Source organism: Larus michahellis, chromosome 15, assembly GCF_964199755.1.
Source record: "Larus michahellis chromosome 15, bLarMic1.1, whole genome shotgun sequence".
Lineage (NCBI taxonomy): Eukaryota > Metazoa > Chordata > Aves > Charadriiformes > Laridae > Larus > Larus michahellis.
Window position 1 is genome coordinate 6,805,055 of NC_133910.1, and position 22,571 is coordinate 6,827,625.

Consider the following 22,571-nt stretch of genomic DNA (forward strand, 5'->3'; position numbering starts at 1 on the left):
TTATTTGCAGGAAAACACAGCAGAAAGTGCAAAGACAGGACTTTTTGAATAAGAACCTACTAGTAAGTCTGTAGGAGGCCAGTTAAAATGTTTCATCCCCCAAAATAAGCTTTCTGTTTAATTGAACAAATTTTGTCCTCGTATTTCTTTGTGCTTCTGACACCTAGACATGCTGTATTTTCGTGGCTGTATTTTCTGTGGTTATCAGCATGAGTGGCGATTGTAATTCTGAATTATAATTTGCATATTTAGCATTACAATTAGAAATAATTTCTAGGAAGGATAAGTAAGGCATGAATAGTTATTCCATTTTAACTATATTTTTATGAACATGAACTCAATGTCTCAAGGCAAAAGGCCAGGTTAGACAAAGTTACTGAATTTATTTTGCTTTTGGGTCAAAAGATTGCATTAATTGAATTGAAAATAGCTACTTATTCATTTCCTCTATAACTGTGGGAATGATTTTTTATGTTTCAATAAACACCTGCTCGTTTACAATATAGATGATGGTTAATTCTATAAATATATCTCATTAGATAGGGAGAAAGCACATGTAAATTAGGACAAAGAAGAGATGCCTGAATCCTACTCCCAGCTCTGACACTGATCCCATGGCTGCTGCAAGGGCCCAAAGCTTCACAAATGATCACTAATTTTCACAGCCTTCATTCCGAGCAGCCTCACCCGCAACACCACTGCTCTTCAGAACCCAGGAGCATCCACAAGCCCCTTTGGCCCACCCTCGTTGTTCATCACGTCTGCGCTTTGGAGGTTGGAAACTTTGAAACGGCAGAAGTTTAACTTTTGTCACTTATCATAGCTGTCAAGGGAGCGATGCTAAAATTGAAAAGCTAAGTTGAAAGGGGTAAGCGAACAGGTTTTATTGTTATTTATATATCCCTTATGGAATAAAACAGATACATCTGTACATATGCAGTAAACTATACTTAACAATGTACACTTATATTAATACCTAAGTATATACTAAAAACACCTCCAAAGAAGTACAATAAAAAAAAGCTAAAATAGAAGTTATATTTAAAAGCGCTGCTATTTCTGAATTACAAAATAACAAAACCTCTGGCTATTTTTTCTTTCTCTGGAAAAACTTATTCTGTTAGGAAGAGTCTGGCCATTTCCTGAGACACAACCTCTTTACCAGAGTATTTGGAAATAATTACATTCCATGGTCAGAAAGCAATCCCATGGCCACAGATTTATTCAAAGCCAGGAATCTCCAACTTCTGCAGAAAACAGTAAATTCTATGGGTACAAAATTGTAGGCAGCTTGAAATGATCACTGCAGCAGAATTGCCACAGAATTACTAACATTTGCTGCATGGAAAGAGAAAAGCTGTCTCTCTGTATATGCCCTGATTGCTCAAAGACATTCTGTTACAAATCCCCCAAATAATTCTCAGTATAGAAAGCTCAAAAGAAGTCTTTTCACACCTTTTTCTACTCTCAAACGTTTCTTCTCCATCACAGCAAACTGACTGCAATAAAACCGGTTTTCTTTTGGGCAAGAATATCAAGAAAAGGGATGGGCTGCAGATGTACACAGACCTTGTCGGTTTTTCATGTCCTTAATCTGATCTTCTAAAACCTTCTGCAGATTACGATTAGCTAAAATGTCTTCTTCTAGTTGTTTTCGCAACATGAAAATGTTGTTTAGTTCTGTTTGCAAGCTATTTATACTAAAAGAAAGGAGAAAAAAAATATCTTCAAGATTCAATTCAAAACATTTTGTTGTGCACCTCAGCGTCTTTCATACATCTGGGCTTCCACAAAGAGCCCATTTCACATTAGCCATTGCTGGTTTTCATCACACACTTACATCATTTTGATGCACAAGAACAAACAAATCCCACACAGAGAGAAGAAACTAAACATTTACATATACGGCCTTTTCTTGCTGTTTTGAGCTGTGCTGTTTCTAAGTCAGATGAAACATGACAGATATATTCCACCAGCCAACTTCTGTGTAATTCTTTTTAAGGAAAATCAAAATTACTAACTTCTGAAAAGCATGCCAGAAAAATATCACTATCACATAATACTGATGGCTCTGTGTATTCTATTATATGGTGACCATGGAAACTTTGTTCCCTTGCTACAGAACTATACTATATAATCTAATGCTCCACTTAAGAAAAAGATTTAAAAATTGTGTTTCGTTGAAAATATGACCCAGAAACAACCAACTGTTTTATTTCTTCATTTATCCGACAGTCTATAAAAAGACCTTTTAAGGTCTAAATTGTCTCAATTATCTCAATGGGATGTAAATGCCAAAACTTACAAATGAGAATATGTCAACGTGAATTAATTCTTTAAGCAGCTTTCTTCCAAGGTGGCCACTGAAGCTCTGAGTTTAGCCACTGCCCCTCAGGCAGCTCTGCCTGCACCTCTGGCTATCCCTTGCTAAATTGTCCCCATGCCCTTCAACAACATCGACAAGACAGTTCCCATCAGTCCACAAAAAGACTTAAGTATGCTAAAAACTGAAATTGCAATAAAATTAAATCAATTGGATTTAATAACAAATAAATAACAAGGTGTTACTGAACTCATTGCATTATTTATTTTCACACTTACTTCACTCAGAACCTCAGTGTTTTAAGATAAATTAAGCTGCTGTAGAATTTCCAATCCACTGCACCAAATGCCAGAGAATTCTGGAATCGTTTAAAAAAATTTAAATCCATCCTACAGGAGACTGTACAGAAACATACAGCACATCATACTTGCATGAGCATAACAGCATATTGTAGAAACGCATTAGTTAAAAGACAGCATGTATGAAAAGACTCTCAGTCTGTCTTCTGACAAGTGTGCTGTTGTCAGTGTTTCCTGCACAAGAAACTATTGCTTTAACCAATTCTCCGTCACTCAAGAGCATCTTTGAAGACAGAGCTCTTAAATGCTCAGCAAAAAATTAAGAATAAAAACAAACCAACACTTTACTAGAAGCTAAGTAAGCACATTTTCTCCTTTTCAGGAGTGAAATGTTTTATAAGAAAAAGCATTGATTCCCTGCTTGAAGAGACAAGAAATGTCTTGGTCCTGACATCCAGTAGCTTATTTTGAAAAATAACCATCCAGGTTACTTAAAATAAATAAGGCCTAAAAAGATATGTCAGCAAGAAAAACAGATGTTTGCCTAAAATCCATGTCTCTGCTGATGGCAGTTACACAAATGAGGAAGCTGCACTAATCTGCAGGGCTTGTTTATCGGGTCCCCAGAACTTTGGGGGTTCAAGTCTTCCATGATGAGATTTACAGCACATCTCAGCCCACAAAACCACGAGGAGGAGCAACAAGAAGACCTGCCTCCAACTTCCAGCTCTACTGTTGAATTGTTGCGCATCCTCTCCAAATCACCGCGTAACACGTGCTGCTCTGTGCATCCTATAACTCCGTATCAAGAAAACCGAACTAATGATCCTGCTCCTGATCCTACAGAAGTTAACGGGAAAACTTCTGTTACCCTAATGATTACAACTACAGTTATGATTTTCCTTGTTTGAAAAATATTCTAAGAAAAACTACTATCAGAGCTACATTACTTTGTTGTCATTACTACGTAGAGTGTTGACAATCTCCTTACCCACAGAACGTGTTTCAATGCCAGGTCACCTCCTCCATATGAAATATTAAAACAAACTGGCTTCTTCCTTCATTTGCTGATTGTTCAACTGGAAAGTCACAAAAGCCATTGCTCCTTTCCCAGAGATAAGAAATAATCTCCATAATCTGACTTCCATCACTATTTCTAATGAAAAAGATTCTAGTATCCAAAAGAGCTTCTGAGCCGTGGCCCAGCCCAAGATGGCATTACTACAAACGCGCTTAATTCAGATACCAGATCTCATCTACTTTAGTGCTACTCACTTTATGGTTTCCAAACTACAGTGGTCTATAAACCAACTGCAAAATACAAACACACATTCCCACAAAGTTGGCAGGTATGAGCCATTGCCTTCAGGCAGGGGGAGTCAGGAGCTGGCTCTCAAATGCTGCCAATACCTAATTAAGATATTTGTAATTGTAACAGTAATTTTTTAATAAAATGTTTAAATTTATTTTACCTAAAGGCTAAGAATTGTCTTTATTTTATCATAACGCCTCCTCCTCAACTGCCAAGCAATAATGGCATAAAAAATAACCACAGATTTCTTTCTAAAATGCTGCGTTCTTTGATTTTAAAAGGTTAAAAAACACTCGCTCCTGCCATACCTCTGAATGCTTTACATTGAAAGCATACTACGCAAACCTCAATTATTCTGTTTTCTTTAACCTTTTCCAAAATCTTACTGGCTTTTATTCTCATCAACATTCTCACAGTGACACTTTTGAGAGAAGCATTATCTGCATTTTAGGAGTAAACCATGGCAAATCATCCAGCACCCAGAAGTTCCCTGTAATTTGATTTTTCCCCTCTATTCTAACACAGGACATGTACCTCCTCTGAAAATCTACCTGCTTGCTTTGGAAATCTGGCTCATAGGAGATTCCAATCCAAACAGAAATATTTTCAGAAAAAATTAAGTAATTTAGATAATATAACCCCACTTACAAAACCAGTTGTCTTTTAAGGAGACCACTACTGCTAGTTCATAGAATCACTGAATGGTTTGGGCCAGAAGGGACATTAAAGATCCCCTGGTTCCAAACCCCCTGGCCTTATGAACAATGGGCTGGTACAAAATCATCACCACTCCAGTTAAGATGCACCTTTTTTCACAAATTCTGACTTGTGCCCTTTGAGTTTAGATTATCCACCAAAACAGAAAAAGCACTTACCTATCCGATTCTTTGAAAGTCTTCACTAGTGTAGAATAAATATTTTGTTCCTTTCTTAAAGCAAGAATCAGCTTTTCATATTCGGCTTCTTTATTTTCCTAAATTAAAACAAGAACATACTAAGCTTACAAGGTAATTTTTAAGTTTGCATGTCTACAACTATGTGTACACCTGCATCAAGAAGAAAACGTGAAAGAAGCAGAAATCCAAATTTGTTGAACAGGACTGCCTGTCTCCAAAGCCTAATGTGAATCTGAAAACTATTCATGATACTTTAAAAAAGCTATTATTAAAGGAGGCAAATACTGTTGCACTATTTACCTACCATGAATGATGTATCTAAACAGTGGTTTATGATTTTTATCGCAGTCTAAAAAGCTTCCTCCCCCTGCCCGAGCATCCTCACACTTCCTAAGTTTACATCTCAATGAACCAGGAACCACCTGGGTATTCCAGAGGAGGGAAGGGAGGGAAGGGAAAGTAGAGAAGCCCATGCTCCAAGCACACATTTTTGAGCATTGTCCTAACAGTCCTCTCTGTCTTCTGGATAAAATTAGCTTTCTTTGGGGGAGGGGTTTCTGCAAATTCTGTTCCATTTCTGTACAAAAAGGACTGTAGCGAGCCGCCAAATAAAGGATGAACATGTCAGATACACACCCGTTGAGTTCGCTTTCTGCACACTCAGCTGGATCACTACAAAGCTGCTGCTTTACTTGGGCAAAGAAAAGAGAATTGTTTACCTGCAGTCTTGCGCACAGAAAATGTATTATTATTATTATTAGAATAAATCCAGACTCTTATGCTACATTCTCAGTAAGGATCCACTAATTTCCCAAGACTTTTTTCACTCCAAAACAACCACACAGCCACTCTTTCCGCAGGAGGCAAAAAATGCAGCTATTTAAAAGAGCATTTGCTTGCACTTATTACATAAAAATATCCAAGATATCAGCCATCGCAGAAGAGAAAATAACTGAGATATTTATAGCAAATTTAGATGTATCAATGTCAGACACATATATTCTGCCTCTGTTCGAGAAGAATAGTAGGCCTTGTTGCTTCTTTCAGTTTTATTTTTCACCTGAAAACTGCAAGGAAGAAGAAAAAAAGTTCCACAGCAAATGGGGGATGTGCGTGGCTCTAGTTTGACAAGGTAACACTGGAGAGCAAGAATGAAAGGTAATTCTGTTTTCTCCATATTACAACCTCAAGACTGGAAACCAGATTCTCAAGAGATACTAAATCATTAGCGAACAGATCATTAACAAGGAAGAAATCTACACCCAGGAGTTTTAAGCAGCTGTTATTACTCCAAATGTAATTCCTAAGGAAGGAACTGCAACAAAAGTTCAGCTACAGTAGAATCATGTTAATTCACACTAACGATGCAAAGATTCTGTTAATCTGAAAAATTCAGTATTCTGCAAAGTAAACAGTACAAAAGCAAGGACAACTGTTGTTTGCTTTTAATTATTTACACTCGTACTTCACAGTATGCTAGCAAATATGTTAAATAATATTTTGCAAGTGTAATCAAGTCTTGATCAAATTACTCCCGTTAAGGTAATCTGCACATCAGATCTTACTGCAGAAAGAGTAGCTTCTACCACCTCACGCTATGGATGCTTTGAAGAAGTGACCTTGCCTTTGTACATCTGCATCACGTTCATCTCCCATCATTCCAACGGTAGCCGTATTCTAGCAAATGTTTCCAGGTTCTAGTGCAATTTTTACATTAAATATACTATTCTGCATACGAGGTGCAAAATACTGAGCTTCACATCAAGTTTATTATCTAGATGAGCAGAGGAGGAGCACGCAGCAATGGCTTCTGTTGACTGAGTACTGAGAAACACAAAGGCAAACAGATGGAGGTGGGTGATCCAAAGTCCATTAATAAAAAAATCTCACAAAAAACCTGTAAAATAGTACATCTTGCAGCCTGAATTAAGGAGTCTCATCAATATGGTGGAATCTCAGACTTCCAAGAAAAGTCACTAAACATAAAACACACAGATTGTAATTTAAGTAGGAAAAAGTTTGATCACAATGACACCGATCAATGACGTAGAAAGCAACAGGAAGAAATAAATCTTTTGACTTAATTTAGTTGGTTAACAGTCTGTTAAAAGTTCTAGTGAACTCTTCCATATGTCTGATACAAGCCTTGCAATTATTACTGAAGACACTACACAACTATATCCTAATTAAAAGCACTTTCTGAAGCATTGGCAAAGTAATGTCACTTTGAAGAGTTTACAGTACACAAATTAGATAACAGTTGTCACCAATTGTTTAAGGTCTACGGCTGCTGTATTAACAAAGCGGTGTTACACATAGAACCATGCTCCAGTTTCTCACGTTTCTTTTAGAATTCACATGTTAATTTAATTCTACATTTGCAGCAAAATCCCAGTAAGCTCATGAAATCCTCCAAACTCTTTTTTTTTTTCCTTTTTTCTGAATAACAGGAGACATGAGCTGTTTCTTAATTCCAACTGTCACAGACTATACACAGATTATTAAAATCTCAATTCAACTAGCTAGGTAGAGGTTAGCAAAATCATGAGGAAGTGGTTCTTGATTTTTCAGAATCTTTCATGAATAATAAGGATGAGACGATATAGCATGAACATCTCTTTTTTTGTTGTTTGTACATTATTACTGTCATTTCCAAATTATGCGTAGGAGTGAATTATTCCAATCAACTTCCCAACGGTACACAAAACATAAGGCGGCTCTGTAACTTAAATAGACCATAATGCCGTGGGAGTTAATGAAACATTAAACCTCTTGACACATGGTGTGAGGGAAAATGTGTTAGAGGAGATAGCTGCAAGACATCCAGGACCATATTGCAGTGAAAGATTTATATTCCCGTGAAAGGAGGCAATCTAATACATTAAAGTCTATATTTAAGCCTGAAATACTATGGCTAAGCAGCAGTGGTGGAAAACATAACTTATTTTCATTAAAGGTTTCTCAAATTGTAAGCAATGAAAGTAAAAGGTTTATACCTCCACAATAAATAACTTATTGGCAAAGTCACAAGAATATCCGGTTGCCTCATTGAATACTCTCTGCTCACAACAACCATTGGGATAATTTCAAAATCTCTGAAGGTTAAAGGATGAACGATCGAGAGAAGGCCATAACCTACACCTCATCCCTGAGTCAGCCAGCCAGCCACCAGCACCAGGATTTGGTAATTTCTTCTAACATTGCAGTAAACTTTATGTACGGTCTAGCATAAATGAAACAATCACTAATAAGATTAAAATAGTTATGGGCCACTGGGTCATATATCTAAAGATGAAAATTACTACAGCAAAAGGCTTTGTTGGTGACTTTTAGAAGATGTCATCTCAACCACAGCAAATGTCACAAAGCTGATGGCTCTGAGGAACTTATTCTTGGTGATATGCGAGGCAAGACTACTGGACTATATACTCCAAATATCACTTCATCAGGCTAACTCCTTTAAGATTAAATTTCTGCTAATACAAAAACGGTGAGATACACTAACCACGTCCATTCTATCACCAGGCCAAGCTTAGTGTCACAGGTAAAGAGCATCAAGTTTGAAGCGTGTGAAGACATGGATATTGACAAACAACATTGCTGCTTTCAGCTATAAGCTCACCTCATCAAATCAGAAATTGAACTACCACCTTGTTTATGTGTTCACAGCATCAATTTCAAGAGACTGAAAGCAACAAGTACAATGCACTGATCACTATTTCATAGACAGGACACTTGTATAAAAAACACATCAACTACATCACTTTCCATAATCACGACGACTCAGCAATAGTGTGCACCCTGCATCAATTTCGACAGCTAAGACATGTCTGCAGCACTGCAACAACTGCACCAATTCCAATTCTCACGACACCCATCAACTGCAATGCTCTAGTTACATCAATAACTTTCATGCATTAACTATAATTTCTCCAGCTGCAGCAAATAAGACACACCAACTGAATGCACACAGTATCCTTCAGTTCCCTGGCTGCACCGTATTAACTCCTCTACTTCTGCCGAGTAATTATAACCAAAGTCAAATAATGTGCTGATCATACAGGAATTAGGAAGTGCCTTGGGTCTGCAGAAACGTCAGATTTGCCTTGCAGTGTTATCAGCTAACTGCATTTCCTACTCCACCCTCAAGTGCTATATAAGCTCCTCCTCCCAAAAACAGACATCACAGAAAAGCTACATTACAGTAAATCCAAGGCTTTAATTATTATTTTTCTTTACACTTAGAGAAATCAATTTAGAATTAAAATTTGTATCACTATGGCCCCTTACTGCAGTATACGCTGTGTGCAAGATTACACGTGCAACAACAGAACCCAGAAGCACAGCTCAAGGACTGAGCAAGAGCAAATTTTCTCAATTTTGCTGCTTTTCTCAGTAATAAAATGAATGACAAAAGTCTAAAAAACTGTAAGAAATATATTTACCTAACAAATGCTCCAACAAAAAGACCTTTGTAAATATAGGAGTATTGGCTGTAAGAGAATCATAGAATCGTTATGGTTGGAAGAGACCATCCAGTCCAACCGTTAACCCAGCACTGCCACGTTACCACTAACCCATGTCCCTCAGCACTACCTCTACCCGTCTTTCAAATACCTCCAGGGATGGCAACTCAACCAGTTCCCTGGGCAGCCTGTTCCAATGTTTCACAACCCTTTCAGTGAAGAGATTTTGCCTAATATCCATCCTAAACCTCCCCTGGCGCAACTTGAGGCCATTTCATTTTGTCCCATCGCCTGCCTGTTCCTTGGGAGCAGAGACCGACCCCCCCGGCTACCCCCTCCTTTCAGGGAGTTGCAGAGAGCGAGAAGGTCTCCCCTCAGCCTCCTCTTCTCCAGGCTGAACACCCCCAGCTCCCTCAGCCGCTCCTCATAAGATTTCTAGACCTCTTCGTTGCCCTTCTCTGGACACGCTCCAGCACCTCCATGTCTTTCTTGTCATGAGGGGCCCAAAACTGGACACAGGCCTCAAGGTGGGGCCTCACCAGTGCCGAGCACAGGGGTACGATCACTGCCCCAGTCCTGCTGGCCACGCTATTCCTGATACACATGAAGATGAGCAAGAAGAAAAGCATTAAGTACAAAATCAACTAAAGTTTCCACTGCACTTCTAAATTCCTTGTCTGTAAAATATATTTCATTCCGAGGCTTCATAGATACCAGAATCAGCAGTTGCATGACTAACCTAATTATCAGTGCCCTTGCACACTCTCTCTCTAGCCCATGACAGTGGCTCAAGAATCCAAACTCTAATTAGAAACTGTCATTTATCTTCCCTGGCCTGGCCAAGGCACCCAGCAGGGCTTTGGATGTTGGTTGCTTTAAAATTTATCATTACATTAAAATAAAGTAAAAAGATATGATGAAAGAGAGAAAGTTCTGCATCCCTCAATTCAGTTTCTTCAACTTTAAAGATCAGTGCGGCTGGAAGAGCTTGGTTTCTGTTCTCTCTGGTGGGAGGCTCCAGCTGTGCGTTTGTTGAGAGTTGGTGCAGCACTGTAAAGTCATCAAAGAGCCCGAGGAACCAATGAGAGCAGAGCTCTGGATAATCTGTGTCCAAAAACTTATGATTAATATGCCGAAGTGGGTTCTTACAGGAGATATCTTACACAGAGATTGAGCCAAGAGGACAATGGGTTGTGATTAGGTATTGTTCACAATCATTAAGTGAACCAGCAATAGAGAATAGATTGTGATTAGAAGGTGGGTACTGGGTCATTACCATGCATGGCTTTGCTTGCTACTGCTCTCTCTCCTGGTTATACACCTATACTGGAAGTGGGGTGTACAGAGGAAAGTATTTGATTTTCATCAATTCTGCATGATTTTCCATCACTCTTAGGTCCCTTCATGACAGAAGTTACGTGCGTGCACTGCAGTTTGTTTTACGGAGGTAGAATTTCTACTCAGCCTTTCACAGACTTTGTTTTCTCCACATGTATATTCATATATTCTTTGATATACTCTGCACTGGTACCCTGGCAAACCATGATGCAGCTCCTTTACTCTAAGCTTGTCGTATAACCCATGACTCAACGTGTGCTTGGATCTACCTTGTTTAATAATAGTGTTCATAACATATTAAGCATCTCATCACTAGTGTGTTTGGAATGTGACACAAGGCATAGCATTCATGTTTCCTTTCCCATTGGCTCACTTTATTTTAAACATCCTTGAGAAAATCTCATTATTATTAAAGAAACTAAATAGCTTTCTCCATTATTAGTACATATTACTCTAATTCTTTTTACTTTGCCTGATGCTTCTGGAGACCTTAACGTACTAGGCTGCAAACAACACAAAAACAGACAAGAAACATACCTTCAAAAGCAACTTACTTGTTCACTATTCTGTACAGAATAAAAAAAATGCACTGATTCATCACATCAAGTGATTCAAAAACTTCATAACAGTACCGGACTGTTTTATTTGCCAGTACAGAAGTGGGGGATGAAGGGTGAAGGAACTAAATCTACATTTTAAGACTTTGAATTTTGACCTCCAATTTCAGGTACTAACAAGTCTTTTCAATTTATGGCATCAAATAAAATAATGTATATATACTGTCCACCTTTTTTAAGATACATACTGTACTATTGCCTTTCTTCTTTGCTTTACTTTAAAAAGTGGTTTTCTTCTTGTCCTAGATATATCTTCTCTCCTACCTATATTTTTTATCCTCAGATTCCATTTATCTCCTGTGGTCGCTAGCTCTGTGCAATCTTTCCCCTTATCTATCAGAACTACACAAACTCTCCTCTGCACTTCTCTTCAGAAATGCAGATACCACTGCACTCAGGGAAACACGTCTACCCTAATGACCACAAAACTCTTACCTCTTTATGGCAGGCAAACCATTTTAAACACTTTCTGAGACTAAAGAGTTTAGTGATGCCACACAAACTCATCAGAGTACGATACTCTGATGTATTAATAACTTACGATACCAGATCAACACCACCACAATCATACAAATCTTATCACACAATTATTAAAATCATATGACACAATTATTAATAAAGCCATTGTTATAAATTTAATAATACAGAACATTTTGTGACGGTATTGATCTGAAGGAAAAGCAGCCCCTTGCTACATAGGTAAATTTCAACTTGTATGAGTCCACACCTTTGAAGCAAAAGTCAAAATTCTCTTCAATTTGAAGTAAGGTATTTATCTGCAAATGATCAGAGTTATGAAAAACTCACCTCTAACTGTCTCACTATCTTGACGATTGACTGTTGAGACTGCGCAGCACATTTTTCCTTTACTAAGCCCTCATTTTTCAGTTCAAGTTCTTCATTGGCTCTTAGAAGGTTCTTGTACTTATTCAGGAGCTCCTGCAATTCTGCATCCTTTTCTTTGACTATTCCATCAAGTTTCTAACAAAAGAAAACAATGAGACAGTTCTACAAAATTTACTCTAGTTTTATACTGCAAAACAGAGAAATAAAGAAAATTCAGGAGAATATCCAAGGATGATCTGGCACATGGTCTTCCCATACCTCACAAAAGAAGAGCTCAACTTAACGTGAGAAGCAAAAAAAAAAAAAAAAAAAAAACAAAACCTAAAATCAAACATCAGTTTTCCGCAGCTATCCAATCCTTTAAGTATTAAAAAATGTCAAGGCATGCACCTTGGTCTCCAGCTATACAGCAAGCTCAACTATTACTCTTTGCATTATTGCTTGAATAAGTTCGGTATTTTTCAGGGTTATACCTCCAGCTATAAAAAAATTGAACACGGGTCCATTAACATTCAGGCAGCTCCCGCCTCATGTACCTTATTTTGAATGGGCTTTAAAAAAAAAAAAAGAAAAAAGAGAAAATATTTCAGTATCTATACCTATTCCTCAGCTTCTAGCTTCTGCACGATAAGCTGAAAATCATAGGCACTTCAGAGATTTTAAACTATCTTACCACAACAGTGAAAATTCCACATAAGTGTTAGCAAAGCTGTCTTCCTCCTCTGTCCACACGCTTTATAAAACCCTAACAAGAAATCTCGTTGAATGCCACACATTCAATAATTATATGTCTGTTCTGCAAATGCAGTATTATAAAGTGAAGGATTATCATCAAAATCAACAGTAATTCCAAATACAAATGTGATTTTGTAATAATTCCTCATACAAAATCAAATGATAACTTTCCATTTTTCATTTCAACTGAAGCCTACCTACCTGAAGCAGCAGATCCTTTTGACTGACGTTGTCTGTTAGCTGCTTGATAACTAGTTCTTGGCTCTGCAACTTCTGATTGCTTTCACTCAAAAGAATATTGTAATGATGTTCAACTGCTTTTTCTTTCTCAATCATTTCACCGTGTAATTTCTCTAGCTGGTTTCTAAGGTCCTACAAAAAAACCAAAACTGAATATTTAGCAAATCAACTTATTAGCTTAACTTTCCATTGCTTTAAATTTCTCATATCACTGAATAGTCTGGAGAATGCATTTAAGCCAGTATCTTTCTCTTGGCATCAATCAACGCAATTAAAGAAAGAAAACGTTTAGATGAGGTGTCAGTATTGTCTTCTGAAAATCTAGGTTGTTATTGTTTAAATGCTTTTCATACAGAACAACTGGACTCCAAGGCTGTTAGAATATCATGCACGTAGTTGTTGTCACTGTCAGAATGAACACTCACTTCTGAGTCAATTTACTGCCTTGCTAGAAATAGGAGAAAATTGGTCACGGGTGATTCAGTTTGTCATTTGCTCTTTTTCTCATCACACCATGAAAATTCTTGCACTAACATTATATTACTAGTTACTTTTGCATCAAACAAAAGGTCAGAAATGTTAAAACGTTTTCTTCTGACAAGGGCACAAACTTCAAATGACCAATCAGGTCAGTCTCGTGATTAGAAGTTGTGAACAGAACTTGATCTTGATTATGGCTGTTATTTCCTGCAGCTCCAAGCTCAGTTGCATCATCTCCACATCTTAATTCCCCACCACAGAAACATCTACTTCTTGTCCTTTTTGCTTCTAAAGCACAGAAACAATCTCTTTCAATAGCCTTATGCAGTAGCAAGTCCAAAGCACCCTGTTAGGACCAACATGGACTACTGCAATGTAAAAAGCAGTATCTCCTAGTTTGCAGGTGATACACCTGACACACACCACAATTACAGCTGTCTCCACTGCATCCCTACAGATCCTGTTTCACTTTACTTAAAAATCCAACATCTGAAAATCTAGCTATATATGGGGTTTCAAAGTCTGACCACCTGATAAAGCCTTGGGTTCCAAGCAATAACATCAAACAATTTTTGTTCCTTACATTTTGCTACGAACCGGGACAATCGCTAAATCAATGGAAACACATATGAAATTATTAGCATGTAATTAACAGTCAGTTCCCAGTTACAAGTGGAAAATGTGCGAGAGTAGAAAAATCCATAACATGGCATCTCTGTCCTTCCACTACCATTATTTGTGTCACTTCAAACTTTGTTGCTGATTTGTTGGAAGTTTCAACACTGTCAGTTGAAGGAGGCACAGCTTGCATATACACAAGCCTCATTTTATAAGCTTTTACTCTGCGAGAAGATCTAGAGCATTTACTGCATGGATTGTGTGGAAAAAGAGAAGTAGAAACTTCTAACAAAGGAGCTGTTGTCTAAAATTAAACAATTAAAACTTACAGAAGACTTTATACTATCTAAACTTCTCTTCAGACCCAAAGAACCAGGTAACACAGCCTACATCTTAAAACAAATGTTTTCCATTTATTCCCAAAAGGGGCCCATTTGTGAAGTATCATAAGCCCTTTAAATAGTTTGCACATATGGTAGTCACCTATAAACTGTACATTTACCTCCACTGGGATTTAAAATTCAATAGTTGTTTCTTATTCTAAGTACAAAGAAATAGTACTAGTGACACTTTAATTGCAATCTCTTTACAAACTGTTTTATGTCCTTTTCTTGACTTAATTACCTTGCTTCATGCAGGTTCGCATCAAATCTTTAACATCATTTTACTACTTCAGTGTTTTACTTCTGTTTATTTTGCACATTAAATACAAATTGTCATTTACAATACCTTTTGGTTTACTTGCTTAATTTTAGCTTCATTAGCAGGACTCAGCTAAGAAATCTCTAATAGCTCCCAAAAAAACTCAAGTGTTATTCAGTTTCCAAGAATGATTAAGCTTAGACCTTCAGTTCTGCAAACTAATAAAGTTAATTTCTTCAGGACCAAAAGAACTACTTATTTAACTACGAAAACTGCAGAATCAGGTCCAAGTTTTGTCTATACACACAAACTCTCGAAGTTTCTGTTTCTTCCTAACTGCTAGCTATAAACTGCAGTGTAGCACAGCTCTTTGGAAAGTACTGCAATGGTCTGATAACTGCAAAGTCCTTTGGCTTGAAGTTATGGAGCTCTTCAAGTGGGTCACGTTCAGCCTAGTCACATACAACACGTGAACTGGAAGCAAGGGATCAACTGCAGTGTTACAATTCTCACTGCATTGCAAAGTTCACTCCTCGGCTTTCTATTTTTATGTTGGTTTTATACTATTGCATCACTAAGAGGCTTTAAGCGAATGCATTACACGTTAGGTAACTAAACTTCAAAGGAACGCTTTTGACCTGTCCTATAACTTCAAGCGACTTCTCTTTATGAAAAGCGTAAACAGCTTTAAGAAGAAAAGACGACAGACATGCATAGATAGAAAAGATGCTGCTGGAATAACAGTACTACACCCCCTATTATCTAATCTGAGTTGTCTTGGCGTACCACACTTGTCAGGTACATAAAATATGCTTCTGCCTCTAAAGCAGCACAAATGTTATGTCTAGGTTTACAGAAAGAGGTGGACTGATCAGGCATACAATTGCAGAAAAAGTTAAAAAGCCTGCGAGACTCACAATTTGCAGATACTTTGCCTCTATCTCTGCCCCCAGAGTTCCCCAAATCCTTCCCAAAAGAAGCTAGAATTGAGATTGAAAATTATCTTCTCTGCATGAGCTAGAATTTGGTAACACACAAAACTATCCATCACTATAGCAGGTTGCTTGAACTCATTGACCACTCAAATTGTCTGGGAGAAAAATCTATTGGTTTCTATACATTGAGTTGGAAGGATAATATAGTACCCACAGTTCTCAGAGCATAAACTTTGCAATTCCCTCTGCCAACCTTTTTCCCCAAGAGACTTTCCTATGATTAATGATAGTTGAACTAAGAAAAATGAATGTGAAACACTATAACGTAGAAGACTAGAGCAGATGCCTCCCCCTCCTTGTCAGACGGAAAACAGGTTTGTAAATAATTAAGTCATGAAGCTCCGAAACCTCCCTCTCAGGGTAAACTACAGGTAGGAAAACTAAATAATAAATTCTGCCTAATGAGTTACTCTGCATTTCCCCAACCAACTGATCAAATATGAATGCCTAGTAAATACACTTTAATTGTCTACATTTAGGCCTGGAGAGAGAATGGATACTTGAAGTGTTTAATCATGTAAATTTGAACAAACTCTTTGATCAAGAAGCACTGAATCTCTGTTAAGAGATGCAGTAACATGGTGGACACAACCACCATTAAGGATGAGTTGATGTTTATTGCTCATCAATTGTATGAATACACATATATGCCCAAAGTTTCTCATTTCAAAGAGCTTAAATTGCTGCTGAACTACTGCTTAAAAGCAGCTTCTGGAAAGTACAGAACTGAAAGAGTTTTTTCTTTTAAACTTGACCTAGTAAAAAGCCAGGGCACCCACCCACCCTGAGGCAGGGACATTGTTCAAGAGCATCTATGCCCATTGCTCCAGAAGACTCCTAATACCAGCCACGGTCTGCGATTTGCATGATCAGCTCATAGGTAGCTGTCTTAGCTAATTTAGTTTAATTAACCTTCTTCCATTCTAGGACAGTAAAGCCAAAATCATCCTGACAAGCTGAGTTTACAACAGGGCAGATGGATCTCAAAGGTTTGCTGTGAATTTTGGTTTGTTGGTGTTTTTTGTTTTGGGTTTGGTTTTTGTTGTTTTGTTTGGTTGTTTTTTTTTTTTTTAATAGATACATGCAAAAATTTGGATTATCCCAATTACAGTATATGAAAAGTCATTGGAAATCTCCATGTGAGTAAAGAGCTAAGACAGCAGTTCATTACAGATGTCAAGGGCATTTTCTACAGTTCAGGCACATCCTTGCTCGTTTTATTCTAACAAAATAGAAACACTGATAAATAGGTGTCTTGGAGCATAGATAGAACAGAATTTTTAAGGCAGTCTCATAAAAAGTTTGCATCAGATCACTGAAGTGGTTTTCTATTTGTCAAAGAGCAAAATATCACAGCATATTTTTTTACTCCCACATATCTACTACTTAATGGGCAACATTTCATAGGCAATGTTGCTGTATCCAAATGTACTAGCAACTCTGAAATTGAAGCAGCTGTTCTGCAAGGAGTAGGAAATAGGTTAGGGATATAATTTTTATAAGACTGCTCATCTTTTGGCAGGAATGCTTTTCCCCAAGGAGCTAGTCATTTACATGAAAAACATGGACATAATGGAGTCAAATAGGCTTCTGTAATACCAGTAACTTTGAATCCTCTGGCAACTCCCTACTCAGTTCTATTTTTCCTGTCTTTGCTATGCAGAGTTATATTCTAGCTCCCCTGAAAGATGAAAAAAGTTCTGAACAGAGAAGACAGTTAAATATAAAATACTTTAAATCAATAAAATATGTTCTTTGTGGCTGTTGTACTGACAGAAGCGATCTGTTCTTTCTCTCCTTAACCTCAACACCCTGAAGAAATTTCAAAGCACACCAAAGATAGAGACTTTGTGACGGCAGCTTAACCACAGTTGACAATCAACCAGAAATGAGAGTGAAATTGGGGGCAGGAGATGGGGAGCAGACTTATTTGTTTGTGGGTAAAGAGATCCCTCTACTGGTTTTAAGTGATATTGCAGGAAGAGCAATTTCCACGTATACCTGCCTTAAGGTCCTTATTTAATAATTGAACCAAAACGTCCACTGAATAAATACAAGCTCATTTAATCTTTTGTGTAATTTAATACAGCAGGAGACTAATCCCTAACCGAAGAGGACCAGGCTCTGCACGCAGGCAGGACTCTACTCGTTATGCAAATGCTGCCCTAATGGAAGCAGTGGTGAGAAGACTTTAGAAAAATCCATGCGACAAGACATGCAGGTGAGAAGTACGATTTATGCCAAACACTCAGCAGAAGGTGCGTCCTTTTTTCAAAGGAAGAAAATAGGAAACCTGATCATTCACTTTGTTGCACAAGCTGCGCGTGCTGGAAGCAGAAGTGCTTATCTAAATGACTACAGCAAGGTAAAAAACCCTGAATAAAATATGAAGCACGGAAAATTAATGAAAAGATACAGTGCATCATCTTTACATTAAACTGTGAACAACTAATCCTGTGCTTTGGGAATTTTACAAGCAGAAATTATTAAGTGCACAGCCTTTACAGTGACCCTGCTATGATAGCAAAAAGCAAGCTGAAGTTTGGCTTAAGTTTGCAAATGGCTATTTACTCCTGTTCTGCATTAGAACTTAAAAGAACGTTTAATTAAAGTAGTGTAATTTCAGGTAAAGTATAGAAAGGTAACATGACAAATACAGCAGATATATAAAACGTACATTGTCATGCATGTTCAGACTTTCTCATCAGAAAAACTGAAACCAATAGCAAACATTTACCATTTATAAAGGCTAATTATTTTTTTCCTAGAACCCAAGACTATCAAAATTATATTTATTTAAAAACATTTTTCTACGCAGACCACATGCCAGAGTTTTCAAGCTTCTTGGCCCCATTCTTTTGAAAACTGGCTTTAAGCAAATGCGTTTACCTTTCCAAAAATTATTCAAATTTAAAAAAATAAACTTGTTAGAAAAGGACATGCTAGAAATGCTAAATTATTTAACTTCATGAAATAAAGGAAAAAAGTGATAATAACATTAATGGTTTTGTCACTTCTGCTCTTCTGTAGTTGTGCTTCATCCAGCTCCTTCTCCATTTTCTCTCTTTCTAAATTCAAATCATTTAGCTCTTGATCGGTTCTTTTAATCCTCCTTTGTAGTTTACGATTCTCAGCATCCTTTGTAAGGTTTTCTGAACGCAGCTCGGCTAAGAGGGTCTCTTTTTCCATCAAGAGTGCTTGATAATCCTCAGCACCCTGAAACACAAAGCAGCATTCACGTTCTGTAAGGGTATTTTGTAGAGACTGGAAGGCTTTACTCCTGTTGCGTCCAAACCCACTCCCCCACACTTTTTTCCAGTACTTCAAAAATTATGGTGTAAAATTACAGTGAAGTGACAGTTACTCACACAACAGCGAAAACGTTACACTGAAAGTTTTCTCAACGAATATTAACACAGCTTTGAATGACATCGAGCGCAGGATAACAAAGTCTTAGTTATCTAAGAATTAGATAAAAGTTGACCTGCAAAGGAGTCCATAGTGCAGAAGAGACCATATTATTATTATTATTGGTTCCTGAAGCTCTTATTACATAAAGCTTTCTACTTTCGGGTCAGTTTGAATCAAGACTCGGTCATGTAGTTACCAAGCCATAAGCATATTTTCTATACAAAATAGCCAGTCCGATTTGTGTTCTTCCCCATCATGTACTGTTACAACCGGCCTCCTCGAAGTTCACAACACAGATGAGAGGAGTAGTGGGCTACACAGCGTGATCTACTCACAGAGAACTGCCTTCAACTCAAGTTTGTAGCTAAGTAGCAGAATAGTGAGGAGAAAGGCTTGCTCTGTCACCCACCAGGCAATATGGATTCTGTGGACAGGAGGATTAGTTGCAGACTTTTTAAATCTAGAACTTTTCAAAAATAATCAAGCGCTCAAAAATGAAGGGGTTAAAATTAGAGTAATATTTCAAATCTTCCATCGTATGAAAAAAGCAAACGTAAGCTATAGATTCACACACAGGCCAAAATGACCTGAAGAAGAAATAGGATATACTTTTCTCAATCAAGCACACTTAAAATTTAGGCTTATGTGAAATAAACGGCTTTTGAAGAAACAGAGGTGCTCCGAGAGAACTAAACATTACTACCCCATTAGACTCTGAAATCAAAACCAGTACAGTCCCTGAAATCAAAACCAGTACAGTCCGTCACAAAAGCTTTAGGTGTGCGTACTTTGGAGGCAAGCGTATCAACCTCTCCCACTCCTGCTGAGCCACAAGACCACGTGGATGAACGCACATCATAATGGAGGATTCATCACAGCCTCTAATCAGTACTAGTTAGTTTTATCGGACTTAGTTTTACATGAGTTGGAAAACATTACAAGAGACACTATGTTGTCTGTTTAAATATCAAATTCTTACTTTCTCCCATTTTACATTTTAAGACCTTTACAATACATAAATTATCATCAGAATATCCTTTCTCCTCCACACACATGAAAGCATTACTAAATCACATTTTCACAAACATGATTCCACTGTTTTATAAACAGTGGGGTTCACATTTATTACATAAATAAATCCAAACAAGTGTCTTATCCCCAGTTCAACTCTGCTAACATGAAGAGTGTGCTGTTACCATACTTTTGGGAGAAAAACCAAAACATTCTTAGGTCAACAAAGAAAGCTCAATATGATCTCAGCTCCGCAACTATTTGTGTCTTTATTTTTAACTCATTTTGCTTTTACACGTTTCTCCCTTAATAATTCTCAGTTGTTACAGAAGAAAAATCTCAAGAAACAAGATAATTAATATGACATTTTAACACTATCATTTAAATAATTTGATTTGGGCTATTTTTTTTTTTCAAAGTAAGAAAAATTAAACATTTTAAACAACATTTTGAACTAATTTCCATTCCTCCACTTTCAAAGATACAAAGCAGTACCCACTGGCAGTGAGAATTATGGAGAAGGGAGGAGCAGGGATGAGGGAAGCCACATTAATTGCTTGCTTCTTACCTTGAATTTTTGGATGTGTGCTTTATGAGTTGCTTCTCTTGCCTTAGCCAATGAAGCATTTAGATCTTCAATTTCAGAACCAAGCTCCTCATTCTTTAAGTAAAGTAAAATGAATACTATGTAGAAAGAGTTATTTCCAAGGGATGCTAATTCAGTAATAGCTATCCCATCTCATTATCCATTAATCCAACTACACAAAACAAATACTTTAAAGAACAAAAACACCAAATACGTCATAATAAATCTGGTATAAAGAAATTCTTGTTCTTATACAACACTTACCAGACTGCCTATCACTCAAGTTTAATATTTCCCATTCTTCCACTGAATTTTGGTTCTCATTGACCTCTCCCATTTCAGCTGCCTTTATGACAGCTCCACTCACTCAACAACATAAAATATTTCTCATACCTTTTAAGTGGTGCTCAGAGCTGATAAAAATCAGTGTGCAACTGAAAAGATTTTTCCCCAAAGTTCTTAAGGGAGAAAGTACCAGTTAAGTATCTTTTTTCTCTCTCCTCCAGCCCAAGACCCAAAAGTCTAGATAAAGAGAACTGCTTACAGATATGATGGCAGTGATTAAGGACCCACTAGAAGCCTCCTAGTGGTTACAGTGAGATCAGTCAACCCCTGTCACACACACGATGCACACACTCCCCTCCCAGAGATAGTTTTACAAACCAGCGTTATCATTATCATCATACCTCTTTTTCCTTTGCTTTTAATGCAACAGTTAGGCCTTGAATGGTTTTATCCCTTTTCAAACCATTCTTCTTTTCAACAGCAAGCTCATTTTCTCTCTCTTGTAGCTCTTCTTGAAGTGACTAAATTAGATTACGTGAAAGTTGCATTAACTTCCCACTACGAGATGCTGTAACTGCACATTAATAAGTATATTCTCTCAGAGTTCTTGTACCTTATTACTCAGATTACTAACATAAAATATAGTCCCAAAATGCAAATCATAATCTTAAAGATGTGCCTGGAATATAGTATATAAGAAGCCCAGTCTCATGGGCTGGCCATGAGTATCAGCCTCAATATTTGATGAGCGTGCCTATCAGCTTTACTCAAAATTGCTTCAAAAGCAGGGTGAGCCTTCTTGTCATCTAACATAAAAGAGAATTTACCAGAGGACTTGCTTTGCTTCCTTTCGAGTCAAGGCCTCTCTGTAACTACAAATGCATAACAGAAGAGATCCCAACATGCACTGTAAGTGGTCGAGGAAACAGAAACAAGATTAGAACTTACCTGAATCTTTTTTTCAAAGGAATTTCTCTCATTTTTAAACTCCATTCTAATAGCCTATAAGAACAAAACAGTTGTTACATTTCATTGTAAAAACAAGTGTAACTCATGAAGCATTAAAATGAAACAAAAGGAGCTTAAAAACCAGGAGGTGGGGTGGGTGGGGGGAACTTAGTATATGCCTTAAAACTGTACTACATTCAACATTTTGGCAGCAACATATTGAATTGGTACCTTCCTGGAAGTCTACAAATCTACCTGGCCACAGTATGAGCCTGTCCAAATTAAGACAACAACAACAAAAACAAACCCAACAACCCACACAAACAACACAGCATGTTCTTCCATTAGACAGGACAACTGTTCTTGCCAAGTTAATAAAAATGCATTTTCATGTGACATTTATCTATGTCAGCAAGATGCTTTTACTAAGCGAGATTTTAATTAGCACTTTTCTTTGGGGAGGTTACAGAATGTTTTTTTGTTTTGTTTTGTTTTTTTTTAAAAAGTAATCATATATAAAACC

At 37.4% G+C, this 22,571-nt stretch overlaps 1 protein-coding gene across 6 annotated transcripts in view; it reads right to left on the reverse strand.

Annotated features, from left to right (window-relative positions):
* CDK5RAP2 (CDK5 regulatory subunit associated protein 2) overlaps positions 1–22,571 on the reverse strand; it is an 83,960-nt gene that overhangs the window by 46,730 nt on the left and 14,659 nt on the right. For all 6 annotated transcript variants that reach the window (XM_074608455.1, XM_074608453.1, XM_074608454.1 and 3 more), the window contains 8 exons: positions 22,049–22,102; positions 21,502–21,621; positions 20,798–20,890; positions 18,805–19,023; positions 13,034–13,204; positions 12,059–12,232; positions 4,810–4,907; positions 1,570–1,700 (listed from right to left, as the gene is read on the reverse strand). In XM_074608455.1, coding sequence (XP_074464556.1) covers positions 1,570–1,700; positions 4,810–4,907; positions 12,059–12,232; positions 13,034–13,204; positions 18,805–19,023; positions 20,798–20,890; positions 21,502–21,621; positions 22,049–22,102 — 1,060 coding nt within the window. The remainder of the gene's footprint in view (positions 1–1,569; positions 1,701–4,809; positions 4,908–12,058; positions 12,233–13,033; positions 13,205–18,804; positions 19,024–20,797; positions 20,891–21,501; positions 21,622–22,048; positions 22,103–22,571) is intronic.